Genomic DNA, 27578 nt, shown 5'->3' on the forward strand with positions numbered 1-27578 from the left:
TTTTTTTAAAGATTTTATTTATTTATTTGACAGAGAGAGAGAGATCACAAGTAGGCAGAGAGGCAGGCAGAGAGAGAGGAGGAAGCAGGCTCCCTGCGGAGCAGAGAGCCCGATGCGGGGCTCGATCGCGGGAACCTGAGATCATGACCTGAGCCGAAGGCAGCGGCTGAATCCACTGAGCCACCCAGGCACCCCAAGAATTCACCTTTTTAACAAGTGTCCTAGATGATGCTGATGTAGAAGTGAGGGGCTACCTTCTGTGAAACAGTGTTTTACGAGGACTGTTGGAGAATTGGCAAGATGGGTACTTCTATCCGACACGTGAACTTTTTTGAAATAGTGATTTCTTTCAAACATCCCAAGAAATTATGAATTCAAGAGAAGCATCATGGAATATTAGGAAGGTCTCTGAACCTAGTCACAAGTTCAGATTTTAAGTTCTAGACCTGTTACTGGCTAGTTTTGGGACCTGGAGAAAGTCCCTTAATCTTTTTGTAGGCCTTGGTTTCCCCACCAGGAAGTGGGGACACAACATTGTACCTGCCTACCTCAGAATTTTAGGGAAGGTCAAATGAAGAAGTACTTTGTAAAGCATCAAATGCTATAGATACATTGAATTATTGGGGGTTGACTAGTTTTTCTTAAAGCTTTAGGAAATACAATGCTTTAATCTTTTCATAAAGGCAGTAATTTTTCTTAGTAAAATAATTTCAGTTTAACTAAAGTATTTTCCTTCTTTCCAGGAGTGAAGGATATATCCCAAGTAATTATGTAACGGGAAAGAAATCAAACAACTTAGACCAATATGAGTAAGTAAATGGTTCTTTTATCAATGTGGAGAACCAGAAAATATTTTCATTTTCCTAATTATGCAAGTCATTTTGGAGATTAATGGATATCTTTCATTAACTCAGTTGTCTAGAGCGGTAAAAATGTTGTGAGAATTAGTTTCTACAGTACGCATTACCTGAAGGTACGATGTATGAACGGAGTTATACAGGCAAACACAATTGAACTGATCTTAAAAACAAATCACAACTCAGCTGACTTCGAAATACACGTTATTGTTCATTGACTCAAGAAATCAGAATGTAATTTCTAAGAGTAGCCTTTAAAAAAACACGTTTATGGGGCTCCTGGATGGCTCAGTTGGTTAAGCATTCGCTTTTGGCTCATGTCATGATCCCAGGGTCCTGGGATTGAGTCCCACATCAGGCTCCTGCTCAATGAGGAGCCCGTTTCCCCCTCTCCTTCTGCCACTCTCCTTGCTTGTGCTCTTGCTCTCTGTCTCTCTGTCAAATAAGTAAATAAAATCTTTTTGAAAATACAAAAATAATAATAAAATTTTTTTAAAAAATGGTGTTTGTGGGGCACCTGGCTGAATTGGTCACTAGAATATTAGTGACCCTTGGTCTTGGCCTTGTAAATTTGGGCCCTGCGTTGGGTATAGAGATTACTTCAGAGCAAAATCTTAAAAAAAAGTTTATTTCTTTTTTATTATTTGCTGTAATAGCAATATATGATTGCTGTTTTAAAATTGTTTGAAAAATATGAAAAATGTTATTAACCACAATTACTCATAAATCAACTAGAGTTGACTTTTTAACATTAGCATTTCATTTCAATTTTTTGACTGTTTTAAGGCATAGAGTCATGCTGTGTGTGTGTTGTATCCTCTCTATTCTGCTTCACAGTATATTGTGTGACTTTTCCTCATGCCATTAGCTATTCTTCAAAAACATTTTCATAACTGCCCCATAGTTCATTCAGTCATAAATTCATCAAATACTTCCTGAGACCTTACTTAGCCTGTTTGAGGCACTGTGCTAGGCCTTAGCGGGCACAAGCAGGCACACGGCACGCAGAGGGGCAATAATTTATAAAGGCATTTCCTTACTTGTACAGCACTGTAGTGTTTAGCACCTTCGCTATAGAATGATGACGGGGATAACCTCTTTTTTTATATCTCTAAAAATTTATGGACTGGGCTAATGGCTAGTTATGACTCCTAATGCCTGCTGTCAGATTGCTTTCCAGAGAAGGCAATGGGCATCCTATTTTTATGCCCATTAGCAGAGTCTGGCCAGGTTTTAGCGAGAGGCTCATATATACTAAGGAGACTTTTGTGATCATTCTGGGGTGGTCATTCTGATACTTCATTCACTTATTTAAAAACACCACTGCCGTCATCAAGAAAAAGCTGTCTCCTCTGTCCGTATCGCTTTCTGTAATATGAGTATGCCTTAAAATGTAGAAAAAGAGATTAACAGCATATTCAGTGATGTGTTGTTTTGGAAACAGGTAAGGGTATAAAAATATGTAAAATAAATAGTGTTTTTGCTCTTAAGTAAATTTTAGGAAAATATAGCAAAATCCTTGGAATTAGGGAAGGTGCTAAACAGCAAAAACTTGGATCCAATTTTATAGTGATCTGAAACCTAACTGATGATTTGGGGAGGGCTGTGCTTGGAAGGCAGATAATCCTTCTCTAACTGTGAGAACTCCCCTGCCTCATGGGATTACAAATAAGGATATTATGAAGGCTATGATTCATTGCCATGAGTTTTTTGGATTTATCTTAGTTTGGAAATTTCCTCTCTTGTAAGGGACTCTCCTCCTTCTCTGTGTGGCTCAGTGAACTTGCTGTGTATGGTCTCTGGTGTGGGACTCCCCAGCCCACTGCCCAGGGTCAGGAATTCCTCATGGCATGGGCTGTGCCTCACTCAATGAGAAGGATGAAACCTCTTCTTGGTGTAGACCATCAAAGATCCCCCTCTCCACCCACTGTCTTTCTATGCCAAGATTTGTCCTGTTCTTTTGTTCTTTGCTATAGTCCATGCTGTAACACATCCCAAATGTCCTCAGGGTTAAAAAGCCTTTTGCCAGCTATTGGATCAAGAGTTCTCCTGCTGTTTGTTTGGGCCTGGGAGTCCCAGGCAACAGACTGTCCACAGCAGACTGTCCACAGGTTTGGATTCAGGGTTGCCAGGCCTCAGGCTCCCATGGCTATCAGAACCTACTTCTGACCTCCATACCCACATAACAGTTGGAGGTAGAGAGGGTCAGAGGTGCTGCTGCAGGAAAGAAAGTGGGATCGTGATGTTGGTCAGGACATGTTCTTGATGGAAAGATATGAAAGGGCCCTTAGTACAGGGCAAAGTCTAGGATAAGGCTTTTAAGTGGGTGGTTCAGGAGGAAAGGGTCAAATTAGAGAACCAGCCAAGATATATAGCTGGTTGGTTGGTTTCTGTTTTTCCTCCATTTATACTGGTTGCCTTCCCTTTGTGATATACTCAACACATCCTCCCCAAGCTTTCTTGGCCAGTGTCTGAACTTTCCAGAAAAGATACATGAGTATCCCCATGTCTCCTTTTCTTCTCTGTTCAGACACCGCTCTGAAGTCCCGTTCTTCTGGAGTGTGTTGACATGACTGAAAACCTCATTCCCGTTGGGTTTTGCTATCTAAGGCTAAGGACAGACTGACCAGTTACTTGCAAATCCCAGGCCATTCTTTTCAGATGTAGAGTGAGTCCCTCCATCAAGGGGAACTAACTCACCTCCCTCCCACAGAGACCTTTCTGGGACGGGCTAGGGGAGAAGTTCGGGGGCTGGCATCCGCCCCCGCGCTCCTGCTCACCACGTGGGCTCCTTCATGTCTGCCCGTGAGTAGCCTTCTTCCGGCCGGGATGAGCTCAGCAGACGTACCCCTGTCTTTCCCCTCTCGCTGGTGAGAATTACCACAAAAGAGACAGAGAAGCCACAACGGACCATTGGGAAATACCATGAATTGATTCATCTCTTTGTTCATCACTCCTTCCTCCGTCCCTTCCTTCAACATCCTCTTAGAGGTCCGAGTTTACATCCTAAGGAGGGAAAATTCCCTTTCCGGGAGTCTGCAAATGCTTATAAAAATGACTGCTTTGGGCAGGATTTCAAAAAGCCCGTCTGCCCTTTTATGCCAGGGATTCCTTTTCTTTCTTATTTCCTTTTTCGCTTCCCAGAAACCATGAATGTACTAGATGAGGAAAGAACTTCTTTCTCTCTCTGAATATCTTCAATTGAATTTCCTCTTGAGGCAGCCTTACTGATTCCTTACCTCTGAATGTGAAACTAAAACTTCCATTGCTTACGCTTGCTGTGAAGATACGGGGGTGGGTCTTTGTTGTTCATAAAGAGAATTGGTTTTCCTTAATCTTTCGGTCCTGCTGGTTTATAATATACCCCAAGAGCTCCAGTTGCCTTTCCTTAATTAATTTTCATGACTCTTTTTTTGGCATTCTGACAAATGTTTCCTGTTATCAGTGAAGAAGCTTAGTGACAGAATCCATTCTGTTCTCATTTACTGTATCTTTCCACTTCATTCAGAAATGGATTGATTACAAGTGCACTTCTGTTAAGCTTGGTCTCACTTCCTAAAGTGGAGTCTGCAGCAATGAGATTTTAATGCTCATAATTCTGATTAATCACCTCAGACTCCCAAGTAAAATAACAGTCGTTGTATTGAGATTGATGTTTGGCTGTTATGAGTGCATAGAACAATCTAGACCAAAAAAAAAAAAAAAAAAGATCTTATTATTGTATTTTGGTCATTGTCTTTTTCCCTTCCTCAGTCAGAGAAGGCCTTTATGTTTGCTTGTCTCAGCGTGTTTGCTGGGTCAAAAGTAGGTGTCAGTTCTTTTACAAAAGTCTGAACCAGTGGTAGGAAATTCAAATGTCCAGAGGGACCAGTCTGGTTTCATAACATTGGAAGCCTCAGGAAATATGACTGTGGTGGAGGGTTTTCTGTTCACTAAAGGGCATCTAAAACAAACAGACCAAAACAAACAACAGAAAGTTTAAAACAGAAGGCTAGAGAAAACAGTCTGAGTTCATGTTCTTTGGCGTACTTATAATCTTGTGAAAAGATTGGGCTGGGGGGCGCCTGGGTGGCTCGGTGGGTTGGCCGCTGCCTTCGGCTCGGGTCATGGTCTCGGGGTCCTGGGATCGAGTCCCGCATCGGGCTCTCTGCTCAGCGGCGAGCCTGCTTCCCTCTCTCTCTCTCTCTGCCTGCCTCTCTGTCTACTACTTGTGATCTCTCTCTGTCAGATAAATAAATAAAATCTTTAAAAAAAAAAAAAGATTGGGCTGGGGAAGCAGGGAGACGGCAGAGTATTTCTGGGGATGCGTGGGAGAGGGCAGTTTCCATCTTTCCTTGGGAAAGATTTCCCAAGGATTAAGAAGGGCACTGATCTGCGGGGGCTCGGGGTTGTTGTGCAGTGTGGTGGCAGAACCTGGTGGGATGGGGGAGGGGGGTAGGCGCTTCTACTTGACTCTGGGGGTATCCCTACAGTAGAGGCTCAGGTGACCTCCGGGGGTTGTCTAGAAGACCCAGGAAGCCTACTCTTCTATAGAGCTCTGTTTCTTTGACACCTGGCACATTTGTGAAATTCAATGGTGGAGCCTCCGGAATGACTTGAGATGAAACCTACAGCCTATTGGTGGGATGGGGGCTTGGGGTAGGATTTAATTTGAATTATATACAATAGTGAAAGTAGGGTGATGTTTTCCAATAAGTTAGAATTTGTGGAGTAAAATTTGTTCTTGCTCTTATTACAAAATTGGAAATGACTTTTATACTAAATAATGAAGAATAGCTTAAATAAATTATGACATATCCCTACCATGATGCACAGAACTAGATAGCTTTGTAAAGGTGTCCATCATCTACTGTGATAAAAAAAATTCTGGCTATGATAGAGCAGATAGAGTTTGATCCCCCCTTAATAAAAAAGTATGAATGCTGGCCTATGTGTGTATCATCATAAAAATCTGGGTGGAAAAATTCTGAAAGTATAAATATCCAAATGTTACTGGTGGTTGCCTATATTATTGACATTATGAGTAATGTCTTATTCCTGTTAATTTTATTTGTTACCGATGAGCAGTATTACCTTATTAATCCTAAAAAGAATAAAAAATAATTTAAAAAGCCGCGACTTTAAAGGGACTTCTTTTTCTGCCCAGGTGGTATTGCAGAAACACAAACAGAAGCAAAGCAGAGCAGCTCCTCAGAAGTGAGGTAAGGGTTTGTGCCTGTTTTGTGTTTGGTTGCAGCACAAATTAATTGTAACAGGTCTCCGAGGGGTGGTTTCACCTACCTGGTTCTAAAGCCTCAAAAATACTGTGATACAAGTGGTTCTTTTTTTTTTTTTTTTTAAGTGGTTCTTTTTAATCATATAAGATTGAGGATCCATACAGTCTTAGTTTCCTGGGGCCACCAAAACAAGCCACCACAAACTGAGTGGCTTCAGCAGCAGAGATGTATGGTCACATGGTTCTGGAGTTAGGTGCGAGTCTGAAGTCAGGATGCCTGCACAGTTGGCTCCTTCGGAGGGCTGTGAAGGAGGGATCTGTCCTAGGCATCCTGCCTTGTTTTCTCTCCACACACCATTGTCTCTGTGTCCGGATTTCCCTTTCATGTAAGGATTCCATCATTACATTAGGGCCCAGCCTACTGATCTCATTTCAACTCGATTCCCTCTGTAAGTCTCCAAGTAAGGTCACATTCTGAAGTACTGGGGTTTGGGACTCCAACGTATCTTTTTTGAGGGGGAAACAAACCCCCTACCTATCTAGCTACCTACCTAGCTGTAGGTAACAGCTACTGCATGGGTAACACTTTCTTTACTTTCCTTTCTCACCGATTTATTATTTGCTACCTTGATTTTAGTCCTTAAATGTGTTTATCAGTGGGTTAAGCCTCTTCGGCTCAGGTCATGATCTCAGTCAGGGTCCTGGGATCGAGCTCTGCGTGGGGTTCTCTGCTCAGCAGGGAGCCTGCTCCCTGCCTCCACCTGCCTCTCTGCCTGTTTGTGACCTCTGTCAAATTAAAAAAAAAAAAAAGTGTTTTTCCCTTTTGTTTGAAGTTACATATTAAAAACAATTTACATCAATATTACGTGGTATCTTTTATAAATGTAAGTTTTAATGACTAGTTGCCGTTAGAGATTAAAGTGTCAAATAATAATAAATAACGTGTGCTAAAATTCTTACACTTAAGAAAAATAAATGAAAGGATAAGATATAGTACAGAAGCAGCTTCAATGGTCTGAGGAAGGAGACCTGCATCTAGTGGCAGCTTTTCTAGTCTCTTTTGCGCATCTGCAAAATTAGGGGGTTGGATTAGACGATGACCCATAAAATTCTCTGCATTTGTGATCTAGTTATCCTACTTGGTGATAGTTCTCCATTTTTTTTTTTTAAGATTTTATTTATTTTTCAGAGAGAGAGAGTGCACAAGCAGGCAGAGTGGCAGACAGAGGCAGAGAGAGAAGCAGGCTCCCTGCCAAGCAAGGAGCCTGATGCGGGACTCGATCCCAGGACCCTGGGATCATGACCTGAGCCGAAGGCAGCGGCTTAACCAACTGAGCCACCCAGGCATCCCTAGTTCTCCATTTTTTTAAAAAAGATTTTATTTATTTATTTGACACAGATCACAAGTAGGCTGAGAGGCAGTCAGAGAGAGAGGAAGGGAAGCAGGCTCTCCGCTGAGCAGAGAGCCTGATGTGGGGCTCGATCCCAGGACCCTGGGATCATGACCCGAGCTGAAGGCAGAGGCTTTAACCCACTGAGCCACCCAGGTGCCCCAGTTCTCCATTTTTAAAACCCATGCTTTCTCATTTTCTCTCCTGTTCATTACCACCAGTCAAGGTGATGTCGGACACTGATTTCTGTAGTTTATGTTGAGAGCAAAAGCAGGTCACTGCTTGACTCAAATGCTGTGCTACCACACCTGCTCCCCCACATGGTCCTTCTAGGCCTCCCTGGTGACCCCACAATGAGAGGCAGCTGTAGGGGAGTCGGTATCTGGAAAGCTTAGGGTCCAAATTTTGGCTTTGCTCCTTACTAGCTCTGTGATCTAGGGCAAGTTTTCCATCCTCTTTGTGCCCCATTTCCCTACCTGTGAAGTAGAGCAGGGTTAAGGGAAGTACCTGTCTCATAGGACTGTTTTGAGGATTAAATAAATCTACATATCAGAACATACTAAAACAAAGTGAGCTCTCAATAAATATATGGTAGCTGTTATACTTTTTACTGATCGGTGAGCTATTAGGATCATTGCTTGTACCTAATTGTTTTTATCAGATTTATTTGTGGGGCTTCATTTAATTCATTGTTTTCATAATAAAATCTATCTTGTTTTTCCACTACTCAACACACTCTCATCTTAAAGCAATTTCAGACCTGGAGACTGATGGTGGGGTTATTGGTGGAGAGATATTAGAGATTCCCAGCTTCTGTTTCTTGCTGTTTGGCCTAAAACCAGATGAGGACTTATCTTTTAGTCATTCTGTGTTTCATCTTTTTGGTTTTCTCTGCTTGATTTACTTATGCTTCCGTCTCTCCTTTTGTGAACAATGATATTTAACATCAGTTTCCAGGGGAATTAAGGATTTTAAAAAAATGTTCTTATAAAGAACACGGAGATATTTACAGGAAAAATGCTATGTGGATATAAGATGATATTGAGTCAGGATTCAAAGCTTATAGCAAATATAAAAAATGTATGAAATGAAATCCAGTTATTAAGAAATACATTTTTCAGGAACTGTTTCCCCATATGTCCAGAACTGAAAGGAATTGCAAAATATTGTCTATTGGTTCTGAAGGGCCCTGAGCAATATCTTGCTGAAATATCTCATGCTGGTGTGTGTGAAGGTTTGTGATAGTGGGGAATTGTGAGAGTCCTTTCTTGAACTCATCTCAAAGCACAGTAATGTGATGGGGAAAGTCATGTAGGTACACCCTGTTGGTAAGCTGTGTTTCTCCAAAGCAGGTGTTTTCTAGGCAAAAGATAATCATGAAATTGTAAGATTAGTTTCTTGAATCGTCTCTATGGCATTGATACTTGTTACTGGATTGAAAATTTTTTCCTAACTTTGATTTTAGGATAAAGAAGGTGGTTTTATGGTAAGGGATTCCAGTCAACCAGGCATGTACACGGTCTCCCTTTATACAAAGTTTGGAGGGTAAGTTCTCCAGCAATCATTTCTCCTTGACAGTTTTTATATGAAGTTCCTATATAGCTTGCATGGATTCCTAATTTTCAAAAAATATGCTGCATTTCAGCATTAAACAAGAAGATCTAAACTTGATTTCTAAAGTCTGTCCTAGTTTTTATATTCATATTTCCTATACTTGGTAATTTTTCTTATGGTTTTCTATGTGTGTGTGTGTGTGTGTGTGTTTGTTGCGAATGTCTATAGAAACTTTAGCAACATTCAAGAAATAATTCCTGTGCCCCGAGCTGAGCACTAAGGATATCACAGTGAACAAAGTAAGCACAGACCCTGCCCTCCTATAGCTTAGTGGGGGATTCAGACAGGCAAAGAGGCAGTTATGGTAGTAGTGAGTAGGTTCTGTGCTCAGAGAGAACGTGTGTATGTGTGTGGGGGATGGTACACAGCCCAGAGATACCCCCAGTTCATCACAAATATAGTCTGGGACATCTAGCTAGACCTGATACATCATGAGGGCAGAAGTTGGAGGGAGAGGAAAGAGTGTTTCCGATTTAGGAAACCGCCTAGACCCAGAATTGAGTGAGGATATGACGAGTTCTAGGAACTGACAAAAGCGTCTTATAGCCGGAAGGGGAGGGGTGGAGTGAGGGAGGAAAGAGAACCCTAAGAGATAAAAGTAGAGGTCAGTTCACGTCAATGTTAAGGAGCTTGACTTTAAGAGCAGAGGGACTTCTCTTGAAAGGATCTTTAGCAAGAGATGACTTGAGAAGATTTGTGTTCTAAAAAGATATCTAAAATAGAATTTGCACATTTTTTATAAGTCAGCTTATTCACTTTTAGAAGCGTAAGTCTTCCAGACATCTGCAGGTTTGCATCAATAGCAGGAACAAAGAACAGTAGCCAACCAGGACCTATTTTAGGACTTTTCACTGTTGGCAAATGGAATTGGTTAATCTTCCCTTTCATAATCTCATGCAAGGGCCAAGTATGTTATCAGCAACCACTTTAAAAACTTCCACCTGTTAACGTGAAAGGCAAAGCCGAGAAGAACACGGGGAAAAATAAAGGTTGTGCAGAGACTAGAAGGGGGTATATGTAGAGACCTGTTGCTGCTGGTGGAAAACGTCTTAAGAATGAAGTTCCGTGATTCTGACTTGGCACTAACACATTGGATTTTTGTTTCAGCGAGGGCTCGTCAGGTTTCAGGCATTATCATATAAAGGAAACAACAACATCTCCCAAGAAGTATTATCTGGCGGAAAAACATGCGTTTGGTTCCATTCCTGAGATCATTGAATATCACAAGCACAATGCAGCAGGTAAGGGAACTGTTCAAACATTTTTCAAATATAGGGATGTTGTGATGGGTTCTTCCTTGGGCAGTTTCAGTTTATAGTTAATTGCAGAATGTGATTAATTTAAAATTATTGCATATTAAGGAAGTGAAACATACAAAGAAAAGTGGAAATCATGTTAAGTCTCGTTAAAAAACTGTCTTGATTGTAGGACATGAGATACTCTTGTATATGATAAATGTTCACATTTCTGGGGTTTATACCCTTGGTGCCGACAAAGACTCTTCCCTTGACCAAGCTTTAGTTGGGCTCTGGAACCATCTCCTACACCCATTTATGCACTTTCTTGTAAAATCCAGTTTTAGCAAGAACTCTGCTAAGCAGCTTAAGCAGAATTCCCACCTTGACATCTGATATCTGCTCACACTCAATATCTGATCAGGTTCCTTATTTTCCACCAGGTGATGTCTGGTCAGGTTGGCTTGTCTTCAGCAAGTTCCTGTTAGATTGGTGTATCCCAGAAGCCCCCACTCCCCAGCATTGCTTTTTAATTTAATTTAATTTATTTTTATTTTTATGTTTTTTAAATTTTTAAATTTTTCTATTAACATATAATGTATTATTAGCCCCAGGGGCTCCCCAGCATTTCTCTTAGTCATTTTCCATCCACTGACCCCGACATTACTCCTTGGCTGTCAATCCCCATTGGTTCATGCTATATTTGGAGTTGAGCCCAATCTCTCTCAAACTCTAAATTCCCATTGCAGTGGTCCCTGTACCAATCACAGTGGTCGTAAGTAAAATCTGCCTTACCGTCTTTTGAAGTGTCATTGAATAGTTTCCTTTCTTTAACTGTATGAAACTAAAACCCTAGATGAGCCTATGTCAGAGTTGTCATGGACGCTGCGAGACAAGCCCAAGGTTTAGGGCTGTGCTATTGGCTTCCAAAGACTGATCATGTCCTGGGGAGAGTTTTCCATCTTCCTGAATCTCTGCTACACTTCCTGTCAGAGTGGGAACAAACTGAACACCAAAAAACAGAAACCACATTCATGCCCATGCTCTCAGATAATGATAGAAACCATTATTAGGGTGTAATTTAAATATAAAAATCACCCATTGAAAGTGTACAATTCAGTGGTCATTAGTATATTTAGAGTGGTGCCAAGTATTACCGTAATCCAAGAACATTTTTATCATCCCCCAAAGAAATCTTGAATGCATCACCGGTCACCCGTTGGCCCCCTTTCATCAGTCCAGCCCCTGGCAACCAGTAATCTACTTGCTGTCTCTACAGATTTGCCTATTCTAGGCATTTGAAAATGGAATCATACAGTATGTGGTCTGTTGTGACTGGCATGTGTGACTTAACATAATGTTCCTGACATTTGTCCATGTTGTAGCCTGTATAAGTGCTCCATTCTTTTTTTTTGACAAATAATCGACTGTGTTAATTTTTTTTTTTTTTTTTATCCATTTCATCATCATTCATCAGTTGGTGGACATCTGGCTTGTTTCCACATTTTGGCTGTTAAGATAATGCCGCTATGAACATTTGTCTACAAGTTTTTACATGAAAGGATCTTTCGTTTCTCTGGGTGACTTTCCTGGGAGTAAATTTTCTGGGGTCTATGTTAACTCTATGTTTAACTTGTGAGGTGCCACTTTCATATCAATTATACCCCAAAGACCTTTTTCTTTTTTTTTTTTTTTAATATTTTATTTATTTGACAGAGAGAAATCACAACTAGGCAGAGAGGCAGGCAGAGAGAGAGGAGGAAGCAGGCTCCCTGCGGAGCAGAGAGCCCAATGTGGGGCTCGATCCCAGGACCCTGGGACCATGACCTGAGCCAAAGGCAGAGGCCTTAACCCACTGAGCCACCCAGGCGCCCCCAAAGACCTTTTTCTTATCTCTTATTCTGTTATTTTTTAGTATTCACATTTTCTTTCTTTCTTTCTTTCTTTCTTTCTTCTTGTGTGTGTGTGTTCTTGTATAAGTTTTATTCTTCACCATTATCTAAATTCACTCATTGAGCAGACACGTCTTGGGTACCTGTTACATGGCAGGAATTGTGTCTGGCTCTAGGGAAATTATGGTGGACTAGAGAGCTATCGATCCAGGTTCTCTCAGCTCTTACCGTCTGGTGGGGGAGATAGAGAAGTATATAACCATTTAAAGTTACTGTGAGATATGATGTAATTGAAGAAATAAGGAGTGCTGTGGGGGCTACGGGAGAGATATCTGCCTTCCTTCATATTTAGTGCTATAAGCAACTTACATTAAAGTGTCTAACCTACTTCTCTGATTTCCAGTTGTTAGTATTTCCAGTTGTTGGTATTTTATTTCATTTCCCCCCAAATTTTTATTTAATTCTAGTTAGTTAACATATGGCATAATATTGGTTTCAGGAGTAGAATTAAGTGGTTCATCACTTACATACAACACCCAGTGTTCATCCTAAGTGCTCTCCTTAATACCCATCACCCATGTAGCCCATCCCCCACCTCCCTCCATCAACCCTCAGTTTGTTCTCTATAGTGAAGAATCTCCCTTTTTTTTTTTTTTTTTAAGATTTTGTATATTTATCTGAGAGAGAGAGAGAGAGAGCATGGGGTAGGGGAGGAGCAGAGGGAGAGGAAGAAGCAGACTCCCCACTGGCAGGGGGCCTGATGCGGGGCTAGATCCCAGGACTCCAGGATTATAACCCTAGATGAAGGGAGATGCTCAACCAACTGAGCCCCCCAGGTGCCCCAAGAGTCTCTTATGGTTTGTTTCCCTCCCTCTTTTTTCCTCCCTCCCATATGTTCTTCTGTTTTGTTTCTTAAATTCCACAGATGAGTGAAATCATATGGTAGTTGTCTTTCTCTGACTTACTTTGCTTAGCATAATACTCTAGCTCCATCCACATTGCTGCGAATGGCAAGATTTCATTCTTTTTGCTGGCTGAGTAATATTTCATCGTTTATATACCACATCGTCTTTATCCATTCATCTGTTGAAGGGCATTTGGGATCTTTCCCTAGTTTGGCTAGTGTTGATAATGCTACTATAAACATTGGGGTTCACGAACCCCTTTGAATCAGTATTTTTGTATCCGTTGTGTAAATACCTACTAGTACAATGGCTAGATTATAAGGCAGAACTCTTTGAGGACCCACATACTGTTTTCCAGAGTGGCTGCACCAGTTTGCATTCCCGCCAACAGCGTAAGAGGGCGTTCCTTTCTCCGAATCCTCACCAACACCTGTTGTTTCCTGTGTTGTTAATTTTAGACTGGTGTTAAGTTCTGACTGGTGTGAGGTGGTATCTCATTGTGGTTTTGATTTGTATTTCCCTGATGCTGAGTGATGTTGAGCATTTTTTCATGTGTCTGTTGGCCATCTGGATGACTTCTTTGGAAAAATGTCTATTTATGTCTTCTGCCATTTCTTAACTGGATGAACAATTAAACTAATCATATTAACATTAAATTAACTGGATTAGTTGTTTTTTGGGTGTTGAGTTGGATAAGTTCTTTATAAATTTTGGGTACTAGCCTTTTATCTGATATGACATTTGCAAATATCTTCTCCCATTCTGGAGGTTACCTTTTAGTTTTGTTGATTGATTCCTTTGCTGTCCAGAAGATTTTTATCTTGGGCACCTGGATGGCTCAGTTGGTTAAGCATCTGTTTTGGCTCAGGCATGATCCCAGGGTCCTGGGATCTAGCCCTGTGTTGGTCTCTCCTCATCGAAGAGCTTACTTCTCCCTCTCCCTCTGCCTGTGGCTACCCCTACTTGTGCGTGCGCTCTCTCTCTCTCTGTCAAATAAATAAATAAAAATCTTCAAAAAAAAGAAGATTTTTATCTTGATGAGGTCCCGATAGTTCTTTTTTACTTTTCTTTGCCTTGCCTCCAGAGATGTCTAGTAAAAAGTTGCTATGGCTGAAGTCAAAGAGTTTGCTTGCTCCCTGTGTTCTCCTCTGGGATTTTGATGCTTTCCCATCTCATGTTTAGGTCTTTCATCCATTTTGAATTTATTTTTGTGTATAGTATAAGACAGTGGTCCAGTTTCATTCCTCTATGTTATTGTCCTGTTTTCTCAACACCACTTGTTGAAGAGACTTTTTTCCATTGGACATTCCTTCCTGCTTTGTTGAAGATAAAAGTTGGCCATAGAGTTGAGGGTCCATTTTGGAGTTTTCTATTCTGTTCCATTGATCTGTGTCTGTTTTTGTGCCAGTACCATGCTGTCTCGATGATGACAGCTTTGTACTAGAGCTTGAAGTCTGGAATCATGAGGTCTCCAGCTTTGCTTTTCTTTTTCAGCGCTGCTTTAGCTATTGGGGTCCTGCTGTTGATAGTTCAGAACCCCATATTTTTGTTAAGATTACTAGTACTGAGTTATTCAAGGTGAATCACTTTAATATTTAATAGATTACCATAATTCCCTTTCATAGTTCAGATCATATTGGAAAAGAACATGAAATAATAATTGATAATAGCTGTTAGAAACTTTTCAACATTTTACTTATATTTTGCCTTTTTAAAGATTGTATTTGTTTGAGAGAGAGAGAGAGAGAGAACGAGCAGTGGGGAAGGGCAGAGGGAGAGAGAGAGAGAAAAAGATTCCCTACCGAGCAGGGATCCTGATGTGGTGCTCAATCCCAGGACCGCAGGATCATGACATTAGCCAAAGGCAGACGCTTAACCAACTTAGCCATCAGGCACCCCACCTTTTAACATTTTAAAAAATGTTTGAGACTATGCTAGCTGAGTGCTTGGTAAACACTGCAGTATTGAAAAGGCAATGTTTGTTGAGTGAATAAAAACATATATATGTAAAAAAGTTTTTTATGTCCCATGAGAAATATGGAATTGTCAGTTCAAAGAACAGGATCATCTTCTTCCTGCCTGCTTTCCTTTCTTTTTATATTTTGTTAGCATAGAGCAGAGTTTTGTATGTACACACAGAGGATGAGCACTAAGTGGATGAATGAACGCCCTTTATACATGAGTGTCTAAGTTTAGCGCTTTCCCACGCTGAATGATTAAGAATGAGTTCAATTTTGGGGCGCCTGGGTGGCTCAGTGGGTTAAAACCTCTGCCTTTGGCTCAGGTCATGATCCTGGTGTCCTGGGATGGAGACCCACATAGGGCTCTTTGCTCAATGGGGAGCCTGCTTCCCTTCCCCTCTCTCTGCCTGCCTCTCTGCCCACTTGTGATCTCTGTCTATCAAATAAATTAAAAAAAAAAAATGAGTTCAATTTAAAAAAAAAAAAGAATAAGTTCAATTCCAATGCTTTCTCTAACTTGCAGGACTTGTCACAAGACTGCGGTACCCAGTCAGTACGAAGGGGAAGAATGCTCCAACCACTGCAGGCTTCAGCTATGGTAACTCATTTTGGTAGTTGCTCTGGCTAATTTCCCTTAGAAAAAAACATCCATTACCGCAAGACCAACTGAGATGTTTAGAATTCCACACAGTAGAACTGTTTTTATCATTGTATAGTATGGGTTTTTAGATGATTATACTTGTAGCTATGGAAACCCTAGATTTTCTGCTTTCATCCTTATGTATAATTCGGCAGAAAACTTTCTCTTAGTGAAAAATAAGCATTACTGTGTTATTACTACAATAAATCAAATCCTTTTCTGGCTCTCAGCAGCTTGATTGGTTACTGACAGGAAAGTAAGGAGGGAGGTAATAAAGAAGACATCCAACTTGACTGTCTTTGTCACTTCTAGCCAAAGCCTTTTAAACAGAAGATTAAATTCTTTCCAACCTGATAGAATTGAAGTGGGGGGGGGGGTGTAGGAATGACAACAAATCAGGGGGAAGAATAGTAAAGGAGAAAATATTCGATTTTGTTTTTTTCCGAGTAGCTTTAAGCTCTATTATTATTAGCCCATTATTCAGCATCTTCTTGCCTTCTCTTGTTCACTTTGGTTATATTCTGATGGCTTAGAAGGGAGGGAGTACGTCCTCCCCAGGGGCTGGAAAGTCACCTTTTGCAGTTTGGATGTAGGTGGCCAGTCTGTCCTATGTTTTACCGATAATCGTATTATCCTGTGACTTTGACATTGACCTTGGTTGTTGCTTCTCTGTTTCCCACTGATTGATGCGGCATCCTCCTTACTAAATGTTATCGCTTCCCCCCTCTGTCTCACAGAAAAATGGGAGATCAATCCCTCAGAGCTGACCTTTATGAGGGAACTGGGGAGCGGACTGTTTGGAGTGGTGAGGCTGGGCAAGTGGAGGGCTCAGTACAAAGTGGCGATCAAAGCCATTAGGGAAGGTGCCATGTGCGAGGAAGACTTTATAGAAGAAGCTAAAGTGATGATGTAAGTTACCCTGTACTTTCTGGTTCCTCTTTTTGCATGAAAAAGTAGCCTCCCACCAGCCCGTAGCCCCGCAGGCTTCTTTTCCTATGGTCACTATGTGTATGCATGACTTCTCCCCCCAGGAAGTTGACACACCCGAAGCTAGTGCAGCTGTACGGTGTATGCACCCAGCAGAAACCGATTTACATTGTTACCGAGTTCATGGAGAGGGGCTGTCTTCTGAATTTCCTCCGACAGAGACAAGGTCATTTTAGTCGAGATGTGCTGCTGAGCATGTGTCAAGATGTGTGTGAAGGCATGGACTACCTGGAGAGAAACAGCTTCATCCACAGAGATCTGGTAATCCCCACCGCCCGCATTCCCATTCACTGGCCGAATTCCTTTGTAACATTGGGGCAGCACATGAGCCATGAGGAATTAATATCCAGTTTCTGTTCTCAGCGGTGTTTCACCGTTATCTTTAAACTTGGTAAATTTAACTTGCCTCGTAATTGTAACAGAAAACTCTTGATCACATCTGATACATGTAATGCATAATTACATAGGCAATTGCATTAATAATACGTAACTACCTAGGTCGTTGTTTCTAAGCAACTGACTATATATTAACTATTTGATCTCCACAAGAACCTCATGTGAGAGCTAGTCACAACAGTCTTTCTGACCATTGTTGTCTGTTAGATAAGAAAATTAGCTTTAGGGAAGGGAAATGACTGACGGGTCAGGTAATAAATGGGGAAGTTAAGGGTTGACTCCTCCTTTCACTAAATCCTACACTCTTTTCCACCTCACTCGATGTAAGCAGAAGTTGTTAACAGAAATTCTTGGTTTATTTTCCCGATTTCTGAAGTCACTGGGAAACCATGGAGGCCCATATTAACACCTGAAAATACTAGAAAAAGGAATCTATTATTGGTTCTAAAATATTGTGATGGAGACACTTCTTAATTTTCCCTCTCCCCTACTCTGTCTCCCTGTCTTCTCCATTTTTTTTTTCTTTTCTCTTTTTTCTTCTCTGCCTGTTTTTCTCAAATATGTCTATTTTCAGCACGAAGACAGAACTGTCAGTTTCTGTTAAACATTGAAGATGATTCTTTCACCAAAAAGCTTGTGATTCTCTACCTAGGACTTTTTTCCATGTTTTAATTTTAACTTTCTTGTCATAAAGCATGAATGTATGTCTTCTGGAATAGCAGCAAAGCATTACAAAAAAAATCAAATAATCACCTTAAGCAAGCATTGCTTTTATAGGAATTTAACATATATCAACTCATGTAATCATTATAATAACCCTAAAAAGTAGGTACAGTTATTATTCTCACTTTACAGATGAGGAAACTGATATATATATATATATATATATATATATGTATATATATATATATATATTTGGATAAAATTTGGATAAAATTACTGACCAGTAGTCAAGTCTACTGTGGAGTCAGGATTTGAACCTGGGGAATTTGGCCCTAGAGTCCACACTATAACTACTATGTGCTGCGATCTTCAGACTTGGGGCGTAATAAAGAGCTGATGTGACTTGACTTTAGTTGTGTTTTAGTGTAGTTGTCTAATCTCTCTTGGGTTCTTTTTCTGCATCTATAAATTGTGGGTGGGTTATAATATTGGTTTACTCACAAGACTGTTCCCCCCCCCAGCTTTACTGAGCTGTAATTGAAAGTAAAGAACATCATGACTTGAGATATGTACACATTATGAAATGATTATCAAAGTCAAGTTAATTATATCCATACCTCACGTGCGGGGAGAATGCTTAAGGTGTGCTCCCTTAGTAAACTGCAAGGAAGCAAGGAAGTATTATTAATTATAGTTATCATGCTATCCTTTAGATCCTCAGAACATACTGAGTTCTACATTTTTTTTAAAGATCTCATATTCAGGGCACCTGGGTGGCTCAGTGGGTTAAAGCCTCTGCCTTCAGCTCAGGTCATGATATCAGGGTCCTGGGATCGAGCCCTGCATCGGGCTCTCTGCCTGCCTCTCTGCCTCCTTGTGATCTCTGTCTGTCAAATAAATAAAATCTTTAAAAAAATTTATAAAGATTTCACATACAAATGATATCGTAGAGTATTTGTCTTTCCGTCGGGCTTCTTTTGTTTAGCATAATGCCCTCCAGGTTCATCCATGTCACAATGACAAGATTTTTTTTTATGGCCGAATAATATGGCACCATATAGATATACGACATCATCTTTATGTGCTCATTGTTGATGGCCAGTTAATTATTTCCTAATTTGGCTATTGTTGGTAATGCTCCTGTGACTATGGGAGTTCAGACATCTCTTTGAGGTACTGATTTCATTTCTTTTTCTTTTTTCTTTTTTTTTTTTTAAAGATTTTATTTATTTATTTGACAGAGATCACAAGCAGGCAGAGAGGCAGGCAGAGAGAGGTGGGAAGCAGGCTCCCTACTAAGCAGAGAGCCTGATGCAGGACTCGATCCCAGGAGCCCAAGATCTATGACCTGAGTGGAAGGCAGCGGCTTAACCCACTGAGCCACCCAGACGCCCCCATTTCTTTTTCTATACACTTGGAAGTGGAATTGCTGGATCATATGGCAGTTCTACTTTTAATTTTTTGAGTAAACTCCAGCCTGTTTTCCATAATGACTGTAGCAATTTACATCCCACAAATAGTATACAATCGTTCCCCTTTCTCCACTTTTTCTCTCTTGACAACTTTTGTCCTCTCTTGTTTTTGGTAATAGTCATCCTGACAGGTGTAAGGTGACATCTCATTGTGGTTCTGATTTGCATTTACCTGATGATAATGATGTTGAACACCTTTCGTGGACCTGTTGGCCATTTGTGGGTTTTTTTTTTTTAATTGTATATTCAGGTTCTTTGCTCCTTTTAAAAATTGGATTATTTGCTTTTTTGGTATTGAGTTGTAAGAGTTCTTTATGTATTTTATATATTAGCTCTTTATCAGATGTGTGGTTTTACAAATCATTTTTCCTATTCTGTAGTTTCCCTTTTTATTTTGTTGATTGTTTCCTTTGCTATGCAAAGGTTTTTAGTCTGATGTAGACCAATTACCTATTTTTGGTTTTGTTGCTTGTGCTTTTGGTGTCATATCCAAAAATTCACCAGTGAAGCCATCTGGGCCCGGGCTTTTCCTTTACGAGACTGTTTTAAAGATTGCATTATGTGACTGGGGCAAAGGACTCTGTATGGTACATGTGATATAGATAACATTTATCATTGTTATTATGCTCAGTGATGGTGAAGAACATCTCTGTCATTTTGAAAGTTGTGAACTAAGCATCTTCCTCTTTTTTTGAACTTTGAAAACTGATGAAAATCGAATGCCTACATGAGTATGGCAGACTACATCTATCCACACAGACCATATCTTGGTGAAAGCAATTTTGATAATTTTATGCTTATGATAATTGACATTACCGTGGTAGGTTTGTGTCAACCCTGAAGGAAAGATTCTGACACTCCTATCTTTTGGGCAAAGAATGCTGTTGACCATGACGTGAAGTAATAATGAGGTATCCCTACAGGAAGATGGGGACAAATCGGGGAACTTTAGAAGAGGCTCTTAAAATGCATTCAGCAGGAATAATCTCATATAAGTGGAATTGCCACATACAGAGAATAAAATGCTCGAAATGTCAGGAACAAAAATGCATCTTAGCCCATAGGTTGTGGCATTAAAAATATTACCATATTTTCCTTCTGAGAAATACTATGTCTTTTTCCCAAATTGCTTTCTTGAATCTTGTGCTCTTGAATGGGCAAGAAAATATAGTTTAAATAATTCAGAATTATATTTGACCAATTCCATATGACATATCACAATTTACTGGAAACATTATAAAAGACAAGGTGAACTATGTTACACATGGCTGTTTTGTTCTGTTTGGTTTTTGTTTTTTGGCTGAGATTGGGATGAACAATCACTGAGCAAAGCTGTTGGGTGAAATGAAACATCGGTTACCTATCACTTTGATTATTGTGTGTTATTAAATTCACCTAATGAGAACCTGGATTAAGGACTTCGAGAGATGTTGTCATTATCGATAAGAAAATCTGACAGTTTAATAAGAGTAGAAATGGGAGGGGGAGAAAGTAGTTTGACCTTCTTAGTCTTCGTTTAGGTATGACAGTTGGCAAAGTTAGGTAATTGTGTCTTAATTGCACATAGGACTTTCTGACCTCTCTTTCTACTCATTTTTTCAAATATATGTTGAAGACATTTCCACAGGAATAAACCTAATTTATAAAAAGACATGTCCACCTTCTGTAAATGTTGACTGGGTTATATTAAATTTAATGTAAACAGAATTTATATTTTTCTACTTTATAAAACTTTGTAACTAATACACCATTGAAATGTTGTTTTCCAGGCTGCCAGAAATTGTCTAGTTAATGAGGCCGGAATTGTGAAAGTATCAGATTTTGGAATGGCCAGGTAAGGCTGAGTCTATGTAAATATTTTCTATAAATTTCAGGTTTAATTAATATGTACCTCTGAAGGTACAGAAAGCCTGACTTTTTTGTTTTTTGTAATTTGTGTCAACTTCTTTTCCTGAAGCTTATTAAAAACTGTTTTTAAACCACATCTTTTGTTCTGTTAGCAAAATATTTGTAGTATCCATCATTTTCATAGGAAGACTAATTGATTTTTCTGCTTCTTAGTGTGCTTTTGATGGAAGGCAGTAAAATAAATTAGATTATATTTTGAAACGCTTCCTTGCTGAATCGATCTGTTTTACTGTTATTGTGCGCTTTTCCCCAGGTGACAAATTGTTGGGAAATTATGACTGCTTTATGCTTTATTATGTGGCGTCAGATGATAGTCACATCAGCTTGTAGAATCAATAAGCATGGGGGTGAGGGGTGTCTGGGTGGCTCAGTAGTTAAGCATCTGCCTTCAGCTCAGGTCATGACCCCAGGGTCCTGGGATGGAGCCCCACATGGGGTCTCTGCTCAGCAGAAGCCTGCTTCTCCCTCTCCCACTCCCACTCGCCCTGCTTGTGTTCACTCTCTTGCTGTGTCTCTCTCTGTCAAATAAATAAATAAAATCTTAAAAATCTTAGAAAAAAAAAGAATCAGTAAGCATGGGAGTAATCTGCAGTGATGAAGTAGAAAGGAAATCTTGTTAGCGGTTCTGAAATAAATTCATTACAAAACAAAGTATACATCATGATGTTAGTTATTCTGTCCACTAGGTGGGAGTATATAGCCTGTTAAAGATTCTACTTTCATTTCTCCCTGGCTTGGGTTAGATTTCTAGAGTCTTTTGTTTTCACAGAAATGCGTTTAGGGGTAAAATTCTTAGAATACCCAGTCTGTTGTGTTTTTATTCTCTTAATTTTTGTAATTTTAGTAGAGTGTTAGACAAGACCTTTAAAAAGTATTGTTTGTCCTTTCCCTCCTCTGCGTCCGTTCACTCATCCATACGTCCATCCTTAAAAATATGAGGTGCCAGGGCGCCTGGGTGGCTCAGTGGGTTAAAGCCTCTGCCTTCGGCTCAGGTCATGATCCCGGGGTCCTGGGATCGAGCCCCGCATCAGGCTCTCTGCTCAGCAGGGAGCCTGCTTCCTCCTCTCTCTCTGCCTGCCTTTCTGCCTACTTGTGATCTCTACCTGTCAAATAAATAAATAAAATCTTAAAAAAAAAAAATATGAGGTATCTACTACGTACTAGGGTGTTAGGCTGAACAACAGCAGGAATAAGGCATATGAGCCCCCGCCGTACACAGCTCATATTCAGGAGGAGAGAGAGTAAGACCTGAGAGCATCTCAAAGAGGAAAACAAAGTGATGTGAACGAGCTGCAGTCAGCGCACCAAAGCCTCAGGTCCACATATGACCCAACACTTTTTTTGTTCAGCTGGTGAGCCAACAGTGGTTTTCTAATTTTTTTTTTAAAGATTTGATTTATTTTTGAAAGAGAGAGAGACAGGGCAACAGAGATAGCAAGAAAAAGCTGAAGGAGGGAGGAGAGGGAGAAGCAGGCTCCTCTCTAAGCAGGGAGCCCAAAACGGGGCTTGATCCCAGGACCCTAGAATCATGACCTGAGCCAAAGGCAGTCACTTGACCAATGGAGCCACCCATGTGCCCCTGGTTTTCCAATTTTTAAATGGTTGGCAAAAAGTATAAGAATTTTAGGACACATGAAAAATATCTGAAATGTGGGGCACCTGGGTGGCTCAGTCGTTAAGCATCTGCCTTTGGCTCAGGTCATGATCCTAGAGTCCCGGGAGTGAGTCCCACATCGGGCTCCCTGCTCAGCAGGGAGCTTGCTTCTCCCCCTCCTGATCTCCTCTCTCAGTGTCTCTTTCTTTCTGCCAAATAAATAAATAAAATCTTTTTTTAAAAATCTGCAATTCAAACGTCCATATCTGTAAATAAAGCGTTACTGGGACACAGCCTCACTCGTGATGTGTTGTCTGTGGCTACTTTCACACAATGAAGGCAGAGTCGGATGGTGACTGACAGACTGTATGGCCTGAAAAGTAGATCATCTTGTCCTTATTCATTATCTTGTCCTTTACAGACTAAATGTGCTCCCCACTAAGCTAGAGGTCATGTGGGGCTGGGGGGGGGGTGGGCTCTGAGTGATGGCGCAGATGGGGTGATGCTCGCTACGTCCAGGGCTCTGGAAGACATCTTGGAGACTGGGATATTTGGATAGAGACCAGAGAGCCTGAAGCAACCAACGAGGTGGAGATCTGAGGATAAAATATTCCAGGGGGAAGAAACAGCGGGTATGAAAACTTGAAATCTGGGACAAGCCCGGGTCACCTCAGCACCAGGTCACACAGGCTGGGTTTAGCTCATCGTGAGAGCTGGACCGCTGCCTATCGGGGCAGAACTTACCCCGGGCTCTTCCTGTGCTTTTTGTGAAGACGTTCCTCTGACAGGCAGTCCTCCTGTTTCCATGCTGGATTTTTACACGTCTGGCTTTCAGAAAATCTGTGCTTCTGCCTCAGCCGCTCTGGAACACTCACTAGACACTAAACTCGGACCCCCTGACGGACAGGCACGTTGATCCCACTCATGGTGGCTTGTTCCCATGCACCAGGGGAAGTTGGTGTGACTATATGACTGCGTTCTCACAGCTTTTAGAAATCAGCTTTATGTGTTCATATACTATGTAAGCACATTCCTCTCATAAATACGTATGGAGCACATTACAGAAAGGGCCGCAGTCTCCATCTCTACCTCCCCTATCCAGGGTCCTCCCCAGAGGTAGCCAAAGTTCTCAGGCAGTGTGTTTCCTTCCAGAAGGAAGTAAGTATGTGTGCATAGCAAAAATTACAGAGTATCGTTTTGAGTGTGTGTGTGTGTGTGTGTGTGCGCGCGCACGTGAGGGAGGGATGTCATGGTATACAAATCCATACTCCTCCATTTACATCTGTCATTTTGCAATTTGCTTTTTTCACTTGCTGCAGGTTTAAATTGTACCCCGTGGACTCGTGGGGGCTAAGAGCACGTGTGCCTCCAAACGCTCTGCACCACTTCCTTTAGAGCAGCTCTGCTTTAGATGTTTTACGTGTGGGGCCTTTGGGTTACATTTTGTTTAAAGAACAGAATTGCTTACCAAAAAAAAAAAAACAAAAACAAAACACCTTAGCCAACTCTTTTATTGTGTCCTGCCTCTATTGCCTCATAAAAAAGAAAAACACACAGAAAAACGGAAATGCAGGCACAAATGTTACCATATATCCCTCTCAAGCTGAGAGGAAGATGGAAATCACCAGGCGTGGCCACGGAGGCAAACATGTAGCTTCAACCGGATGCTCTGCTTGTTGGACTTCAGTCAACTGTGTCTTTGATTCTAAGAGGGGGGAAAAAGGGTAAAGAACATGTAGATCGTAACTCAGAGGCATAAACCTGTGGTGTGTCTTCCTTTAGGTATGTTCTGGACGATCAATATACAAGTTCTTCCGGTGCGAAATTTCCAGTGAAGTGGTGTCCACCTGAGGTGTTTAACTACAGTCGCTTTAGTAGCAAATCGGATGTCTGGTCATTTGGTAAGAACACGGTGCATTTTCCCCCAGCTCTAATCTGAACCAAAAGTGGATGCATCCTTTGGTGATCCTTTATCCTTTTCTAGGTGTTTTAATGTGGGAAATATTCACTGAAGGCAAAATGCCCTTCGAGAAAAACACCAACTACGAAGTGGTAACCATGGTTACGCGGGGCCACCGACTCTACAGGCCGAAGCTGGCATCCAAACATGTGTACGAGGTGATGCTGAGATGTTGGCAGGAGGTAAAAAAAAAAATGTTGTGCTTTCCTTCTGAATCTTGAAAACACTTAGGGATCTGGGCTTGGTGGATTAATCGTGTGTAGTCTCTACGGCCTAGGGAGTTAATGCGTGTGTTACACGATTTCAAACTCTAGGTAGAACACCAGCCCTCTCAAGTCAGTTCCAAATAATGGGAAGAAAAAGGTGAAGAAGCAGAAAATGATAATAATTAGGATCATAAATTCAGGCTGCCATTCCACTCCCAAGCAGAAATCCTGTCACGGTTGCCTGAGTCCGGGACGCGGGAAATGAGTCCGGAGAAGCAGCTCTTCTCTCACTGGACTCCTTGTAGTGTTGAATTATTACGCTTTCACCAGAGGGGGTTTCTTTCACCAAACCTCAACTTCCCCCCAGATCTCTTGACTCCCAGTCTTTGGAAGTTTTCCTTCCCGGTGTATTGAAATGTCACCTTGTAGAAAAGATGAGACACCAAAATGATTTTTGAAAGATAATAATATTAGCTCACGTGTATTGTGTGCGAGGCACTGTACTAAGTGCTTTAGATATACTTCTCAGAGCAACCTTTAGAGGTGCAGAGATTTTTACTATAACCACTTTGTGGATGAGGAGACCAGGGCTCCTGAAGTTGGCACTTGCCCAAGGCCACGTTGCTACAGAGAAACAGAGCCCATGCTCTTGGTCTCTTGCTGTAATGTCTCCAAAGGAACACTGATTGGGGGGGAGGGGGACTGGGCAGGAAGTGTTGCCGGGGGTAGGAGAGGACAGCGTGAGAAAGGCAAGGCAGTGGTAATGAATGTGGTGTGCATACAGGAGAGTAGAGATTGGTCTGATGGAGCAGAGAGCCCACGTGAGGGTTTTGTGGGAAATGAGATAGAGTAGCAAGAGGATGGGAGAGGGGAGGTGACAGAGGGCACTGCAAATTAGCAAGGCTTGATTTTGCAGGCAATAAAGAGCCCTGTTAGATTCTTGAATGGAGACACAAAAGGAATGTTATGGAAAGGTGTGTCCACCAACAGGACATGTAGGTGAGGGTCGAGCCATTTGGAGACACCTGAGTGTTCAAGTCCCAAAACAAGGAGTACCTTGCCCTTCTGTGCTATGTTATGTGAGTTTGAATGTGAGAAATTGTTTTGGGGTTGGATTCTGGAACCCACAGCTTCTCTTTGATTTTTAATTGTAGAAACCAGAGGGAAGGCCTTCCTTTGAAGATTTGCTGCGTACAATAGATGAACTAGTCGAGTATGAAGAAACTTCTGGAAGATGAGTGGTGTTTTGACTCTTGGCTTCCAGATTCCAAAGCATGAGGAAGAAATGGCACTTTGTGGCTAACTTCTAATTTATTTAGCACTTGGACATGTAGACAGTTTTACTTACAAAGTGGAAAAACCTAAAGCGTTTGCATCTAGACCAGTCCTAGCTCTGGGACTGAATCTTTTAGGTTATGGAAACGTTGCCTAAGAGATGGCGATTAAAAACACTCACTTTTTTCCATCCCGCAAATATTTGAGTGCCCACCACGTGCTAGATACGATGCCCAGACCCCAAGGTTTTCCCATTTTAGGGGTGTATGTGGGGTCATGGTGGCTGATACCCATGGAAGGTCAGGATATTTGGGAAGGGAAAGGGAATTAGAGCCTTTTTCCTGCAACCATTCTCTTTCCTTTGACTTCTACAGAAATCTGGGCCTGAGGCATTGTCTAGAATGTGGGTTCTGGATGAATCAGAAACCTATCTTGGATAAGTACCCCTCTTCTGTTTTGAAAACATCCGTTTTCAAGACTGCCAGTAGTATTACATTAAAAAATATTTGTATGCTGTATATATTGTAAATATATATAATATATAAAGGTATATATTTATAAGAAACATGTGTTGTCTTTTGTTTAAAAATTTTGATTCAGTAACGTACAAACTTAACCTTTTTAGGACTAGGGACTATGCCTATGCCAGTTTCTCCTCCCCTGGGGATCAAATAGTCCTTACTGAAGAGAAGAAAGTCTGGACCTTTCTACCATTAATGCCTCCTCCCCACATAGGCAGGCATGTTTGGGAGTGCCTGTCTAATTTAAACCCCCAACCAGGCCCGTGTTTGGGTGGAGTGACCCTGCCCATGGTATCCATCACTAATCGGAGTTAGGTAAAAATTGAACTGGGCAGGGCGCCTGGGCGGTTCCGTCAGTTATAAGCATCCACTTTTGGCTCAGGTCATAATCCCAGGGTGCTGGGATGGAGTCCCGCATCAGGCTCCCTGCCCAGCAGGGAGTCTACCTCTCCTTCTCTGTCTGCTTCTCCCCCCACTCATACTTTTCTATCTCTTGCTCTCAAATAAATTAAAGAAAAAGATTGAACTAGAGGCCATTAATGACTTTCTACATCTTCAGAATCTGCCCCAAGACACAGATGCTATGAGTGGGGGGGTGCTGGGCTCGGGGGCAGAATGGTGAGGTGACGTTCACGACAGAGCCTGCACCCATTGCAAGCAAGACCCAGGGGCAAGCGCAAATTCTGGCAGAGACCAGGACAAACGGAGAGAGCCTGGTGTGTGGAGCTGTCTCCCAGATGGTGTTCAGGAGATCTGGTTGGACTTGGGTTCCTGGATCCGTCAGATTGTCTGGAAGAGCCTCACGGTAGACCCTATGTTCAAGTTTATTTGAGTGGGTTTCTGACTGTTCTGACAATCTCTGACCAAGACACCAGCTGAGCTGGAA

The 27578-nt window shown here is 41.4% G+C and overlaps 1 protein-coding gene across 2 annotated transcripts in view; it reads left to right on the forward strand.

The window, feature by feature from the left end:
• TEC (tec protein tyrosine kinase) overlaps positions 1-26723 on the forward strand; it is a 153546-nt gene extending 126823 nt beyond the window's left edge. For both annotated transcript variants that reach the window (XM_045997703.1, XM_045997704.1), the window contains exons 8-18: positions 744-809; positions 6004-6058; positions 8929-9008; positions 10185-10318; positions 15594-15668; positions 16448-16619; positions 16742-16958; positions 20998-21062; positions 24513-24631; positions 24715-24872; positions 26051-26723. In XM_045997703.1, the coding sequence (XP_045853659.1) occupies positions 744-809; positions 6004-6058; positions 8929-9008; positions 10185-10318; positions 15594-15668; positions 16448-16619; positions 16742-16958; positions 20998-21062; positions 24513-24631; positions 24715-24872; positions 26051-26134 (1225 nt within the window). In that variant the 3' untranslated portion in view covers positions 26135-26723. The remainder of the gene's footprint in view (positions 1-743; positions 810-6003; positions 6059-8928; positions 9009-10184; positions 10319-15593; positions 15669-16447; positions 16620-16741; positions 16959-20997; positions 21063-24512; positions 24632-24714; positions 24873-26050) is intronic.
• The last annotated feature ends 855 nt before the right edge of the window (positions 26724-27578 follow it).

The sequence above is a fragment of the Meles meles genome, chromosome 2 (assembly GCF_922984935.1).
Source record: "Meles meles chromosome 2, mMelMel3.1 paternal haplotype, whole genome shotgun sequence".
In the NCBI taxonomy this organism is placed as follows: Eukaryota; Metazoa; Chordata; class Mammalia; order Carnivora; family Mustelidae; genus Meles; species Meles meles.